This window comes from Pterocles gutturalis, unplaced genomic scaffold (genome assembly GCF_000699245.1).
Source record: "Pterocles gutturalis isolate BGI_N339 unplaced genomic scaffold, ASM69924v1 scaffold24658, whole genome shotgun sequence".
In the NCBI taxonomy this organism is placed as follows: Eukaryota; Metazoa; Chordata; class Aves; order Pterocliformes; family Pteroclidae; genus Pterocles; species Pterocles gutturalis.
In genome coordinates this window covers 1-5,805 of record NW_010121201.1, presented here as the reverse complement: position 1 = coordinate 5,805, position 5,805 = coordinate 1, and the positions used below count along the sequence as shown (strand labels likewise).

The following is a 5,805-nucleotide window of genomic DNA, read 5'->3' as shown; positions in this document are numbered from 1 at the left end:
GCCAGCCCGAGCTGCAGTGCCAGCGACGGGACACGTCTTGGGAGAGGAGAAAAAAGGATTTCCTTGTCCCGATGGGTGCAGCCATGGTCCCTTTCTGCTCCTCGGAGGGTGTTTATGGAGCACTCTGACACTGCTCTCTTTGTGTCCCTTGGCAGGCGATAAAGTAAACCTACATGAGCAAACATCTCTGGGAAAGATATACAACGGTTCTATAGCTCATTTATCTTCCCGAATTTCAACGTGACACTTCAGCTGTTACACTCAGCTTCCACTCCCACTTAATATCACCGGGGTTTTGCTGAACTCCACTTGGACTTGCTCAGACTTTCTATTAGGGATACAGACTGACAGTAGTTTAGTTCCTTTTCTTGCAAAAGAAATGGACAAATCTGATTTCCTTACAGGAATAACAAAATACAACTGTTTAAGGAGCAGATTTTCAAGCTGGTGCTTTTCCGTGTATTGGGACTGCAAAGTATTTGTTATTTGTTATTACTCTTTGTGGGATGGTTACCTAGATCTCATAGCAATATTTTCGTACTCAAAAGGACAGTTCTGACTTGGAACATTGGTGCAGAGAAATTAATGAACTCTTCAAAGCATTTCTTCAGAAGAGGAATTATTCATGCACAAATAAATGAACTGTAGGCTGCATTGATACTTCATTAACACTTGGCATTTGTCTGGTATCAAAGAAATGCAGAGACCCCAAAATCATAATTTTAAAGTTCTTAGTCATGCAGTAAAAAAATTGGGTTTGACTTCGTCTCCTAAAAAGTGTCTTACCGAGACATCAGCCAGCCAGCTGTGGGAGGCTGAAGGATATGCTTTTAATTGGTTAAACCTCTTTAAGTGCTTTATAACTGCTTTCACTAAGCAGCTTCTGTAAGGGAGCACGTGCTACCTGGAACTGATCACATTGTAATAGGCTTAGCCAGCGTCCACCCAGGGATGCGCAAAGCCTCCCCTTGGTGTCCATCAATTTGTCTCAACGTTGTTATCAGAGCTCAGCTGTGCCATCCAACAACTCCTTCCTTCCATCCACGGTGGGAACCGATCCCACAGGCCACCGGGGAGGTGTCAGCGCTGCTCAGAGGAGAATGGGCTGCAGGCTGGTGGCTTGGTGGGGACAATCAGTCCATGTCAAGTCCTTTCAAGGGGGGGACAGTTGTGTGACATGGACTAATTGTCATTTTGGCCAAACAGTGCTTTCAGCCTCAGCCAAGCCCTGATTTTTGAGCAGCTGTTTGGAAATGTGAGGCTGAGATGGGGAAGATTTACATTGCCTGTGTCTGGATAGAGCACGCAATGGTCTGGGCAGCGTACGAGAGGTTTTACCTGCTGGAGGCTGCTTATTCTGAAGGGTGCGTGTGTGCATGCGTGTGTTTAAGATTTATTTAGGATGTTATCAAATGATGGGAGTATCAGGCTATGCCATCAGAAAATATTCGTGCATCACATAGTGCCCAAGAGACTGAGCATCCCAGTGCTACGATATAGCCAAGGCACAATAATAAAAGATTGCAGGTAGTTTGTAACTGGAAAAATTAAAGGAATATTGGATGGATGAATGAGCATATGAGATTCCTTGGTGGGAAATATTTTTAGTGGCAGCACTGGTGCAGATATTGCCCTGTTATCCTCACAAAAGAGCTGGGAAGCTGCCAGCTCTCTGAATGGGGATCCTCACACCTGGTGAACACTGAGAGCAGAGAGGGAATTACAATCACAAATCACACGCTTAATGAATTAACGAGGTGGCTCCCAGGCAGCAGGGCTGACGCGTTCCTTGATCCTCATCTCCCTAATTATTTAGTACATGACCAAAGTCAGACAGAGCCAAGAAAACACAGAAATGCTACCAAGGAGGAGGAAGATGATATTGTGGATGCTTTGAAGAGCCAAGAAAACACAGAAATGCTACCAAAGAGGAGGAAGATGATATTGTGGATGAAGCTGTTAGCCTGACCACCTTTAGCTCCTATTTCAATGTAAATAAATAGCCTGACCACCTTTAGCTCCTATTTCAATATAAGTAAACACATCATCTCAGTAGGTCTGGAGGAAGGAAGAAAAATGTTTGCTGCTCTGATCCCATCCAACAGCTCTGCACACCACAAACTCCAAAAATTTCTTTTCTGAGAACTACTGATCCCATCCAACAGCTCTGCACACCACGAACTCCAAAAATTTCTTTTCTGAGCACTCGTTTTACAAGTTCAGAAACATTTCACCCTTAAACCAAAATCAAGCTCTCTGTACTTCAGGCCAAAGTTCACTTTTGAAAACGGAAAATCCTTTGACCCCCATGAAACTCTGATTTAGTGCCAACACTTTCATCAGAGTGGGCAGGTGTCATTTTCCTTTCCCCATCCTCTTCCACAAACTCGCCTAGACTGTGTACATGGTTTTGGCTGCCGTGGATCCCAGGATAAATCATGCACGTCTTTGTTTATTTTTTGCTACTTTTCAGACAGCTCAGAGGCCTGGTTTATTAAAAAAAAAAAAAACCAACAAAGTTGTGAGGAACAAGTGACAAAAGTAAAAGTGAATCAAGCACCTCCAGTAATCAAGAGCATCTGCAAAATGAAAGGAAGCAGGATTTCACTCACACTTGCGGGATAAAAAAAGCCTTTCTGCGTGATGTGGTGAATCACAGACCAAACTGACGGTGAATTTCTTATTTGCAGCATCTTCGTCTGTCCAGAAAAGGAGCAAGCGGATGCTCTCTCGTTGCCTTCCCAGCAGGGAAGGGCGCTCGGTCCCGCTGCTGGGTGGCACTGGGTGATGTCTGTGCACGGCTGCCCGCAGCGCACGGCTGACCCAGTTCTGCACCAGTCCAGCCTCCAGACTGGAGCCCTGGCTTTTGCTAACTTTTCTCAGTTTTGGCAGTACACAACAAAAGCAATGATTTGCTTGGAGAAGAAAATAATTAAGCTCATTGTCAGGTTGTTTTTCAGTGCCTGGGAGGAAATGGGGAGCTGTTGGTGAGGGATGCTCTGCCACCGCCACCCAGCCATGCCCAGGGAGCGGCGGGTGTAAATTCTCTCTTATTATTCATGAAGAGCGCTCTCTTTTTGATGGGAAAAGAGTATACAATACTAAAAGGAGAGAGAGGTGTGAGATGTTGTAGAGTAAGTGAGAAAAGGCAGCTTCTCGCTTAATGGCAGTGGGCAGAAGCGTGAAGAAACAGAAAGAGATATCAGGGAACCCAGGGACCCGCCCGGCTCGGTGCTGGGGCAAGGCTCGCTTCTTAGCCCCGGGTGGATGCTGGTTAACCGGGGTGCAGAGACAGTCAACAAGATAACTGTGGGGAATTTAATGTCTTCTGGGTTTTTCTGTCCTTTTTCTCAGTGTTCAAAACTGGGGTGCACATGGTGGCTTGGCTGTGGCATGGGAACAGCACCCTGCGTGGGATGCATCCCTTGTGAAAAAGCTGGAAAAATCTGGGGAAAAATCTCATGGAGGTATTTTGTGGCTTCTCTAGGGCCAGGATTTCCTTCCTTAGGGAAAATGTGGCCTTGGCCAAAGCACTTCAGCTACCAAGAGCTTTGCCATGACAAGCACCGGTCAGAAAGCGTTCTGCTAACAAACTCTCACCATCTAATGTGCGTGAGGACTTGCAGAGTTTCAAACCAATACTGGCATACTTTATTAGACTTTTTTTGGTACTATTTTTGAACAGCTTTTGCTTTATCATCTGTCAGTTTAATCTACCAGATTCCTTGCTCTTTTCCTCAGCTTATTTAATTAAGCCATCCAGTATTTTTCAGTACAGCTCAATTCCTGGGTGCAGAATCTTTTATTTAACCTTTGTCTGAACCAAAGCTCTGCAGAAAAAGAAAAGGAATAAAGTGATATATGCAAGGTTTAAGTTTCTGTCAAGTGAATCATTAAAATGCTGGGCTATTTTTGCTTTTTCAGAGAGTCTCTGTGTGTGAGCAGGTCTGCAATAGAAAGGCAATAGAAAAGGATTATTTGTGATTACCCTAAATGTGGTTATATGATTTTTTTTAATCCTTTAAGGGAAGGTTGGAACTCAGAAAAGTGACTCTGGGGGATAAAGAAAATACTGGAAAACAGAGGATAAAATTCCCTAGAAAGCTCTTGGTAACTCAGCAAGAAATAGACAAAGAAGGAAAGAGACCAAGAGAACAAACAAATTTAATTTACAAAGTTTGAGGCTTTGAGACAAGAACTGGACAATTCTGCCAAATGTTAAAGAGTTTGGGGGCAATTTGGATTGCCAAAAAGAGCTGATTTTCATTTCAAATATGTTTTGGGTGAAAGCGTTTCCCAATTTCAAGCTAGTACTCTTCAAATCATGCTTAGACACCTCTGGCCAGTTCCACGCCAAAATCTGTGGATACTTACGCAGGACCCTGACGCCGTGCTTCAAGGCTTGCACGCGGCTGGGCTCCATGGACATGCTGAGCATCGTCTGCTGCCCGCCGATGGTGCAGACCTGGTTCTCCTGAGCAGCCTGCCTGAACATGACCATGAGCTGGTTGGCGATGATGGTGTTGAGCACGGAAATGACGACCATGGGGAACACGAAGGAGATGAAAGTGTTGACCTGCAAGGGAGAGACATAGCACGGTCAAGGGATGAGAAGGATCAGAGGAGCAGGAGATCGTGTTTGATTTTCCACAGCAACAGAGAAACAGCCTGCAGTGGAAATCTTTTCCTTCTCTTACTCTGCTGGCTTTGGCTTTTGAAGGTTTATTGCACAGAAGGCTCAAACACTGCTGGCATACGTTCATTCACGAGGGTCAACTCTCAAAAAAGGCAAATTCATTTTCATCCCGTTATGTTGTCTTCCCCTTTTCAGTGCAGTTCATTGCCAGAAATGTCTTGACCGAAATATGCGACTGATCTTTTCATCTCACAAACAGTGGGATCCTTAGCTTTCATTGCACATTGTGTGACTTCTAAATAACAGGATGTTCTTGTAGTTTTTCTTTATTACGAGCACTCCTTGGGATCTTTTTAACTTTCTTTTTTTGCGCTCTGTCCTTTCCTTGTAGATTTAATGACAGCGTTTTGTTATCTCATAATCAAACTATCCAATAAACCCGGTGCCTGAAAGGATTACAATTGATCGGGATAAACAAGTGGAAGTTGTAATGTTTTTAGTACAAATTATTTGATTACTACGGTTTTGATAAAATTAAATGGAGGATCAAATTAAGCAGTGATTGAATCAAGTGGAAGTCACTGTTTGTGTCAAACGAAAGCAGGAAGGCTTTGGGAGGGCTCTATGGGCTGTCTAGAAACCCTGCTGGAGCTGAGCTTAGCAAATGGCAGCCCAGGGAAACAGAGGCATGTGTAGGATTTTCCTGCACATCTGTGGCACGGCTGCCATGGTGGGATGGTGAGCGGCCGTGCTACCCCTCACTGCGGCATGTTGCCTGCGGGGCTCATCCTTTTGGCCGTACGGCTCAGGAGGAGGCTCAGCACATCACTGACATGAGTGTGGGACAAATCCAAAGCCCTTTCGATTTTTAAACCTTCAAAATATTAACAAGAATTAAACTGTACTGCAAATCACTGTGGAAGGGATTTTATTACAAGTGATAAAATGACAAAAAGATAAAACTACTTAAACCAACAGGGATCTTTGCCCCCTGGCAGGGTTACGAGGCATGCTAACTTCTTCCCCAGATGGCCACGTCTTACACCTTGGTGCTCTAAACCACAGAAGCAACCCTACACTCCAAGCCAACCCCACATCCCTCTGCAGACTGCAAAACCAGGAAAGCCCCGTCTACAAACGGGTGTTCTGTCTGCTGGGATGGAGACATC

General features: G+C 44.7%; 1 protein-coding gene across 1 annotated transcript in view; it reads right to left on the bottom strand.

Moving 5' to 3' along the window:
* LOC104464457 (neurotensin receptor type 1-like) overlaps positions 1-4,577 on the bottom strand; it is a 13,254-nt gene extending 8,677 nt beyond the window's left edge. The window contains exon 1 of the mRNA XM_010077172.1: positions 4,375-4,577. Within this exon, the coding sequence (XP_010075474.1) occupies positions 4,375-4,546 (172 nt within the window). The 5' untranslated portion in view covers positions 4,547-4,577. The remainder of the gene's footprint in view (positions 1-4,374) is intronic.
* Positions 4,578-5,805: the final 1,228 nt, after the last annotated feature.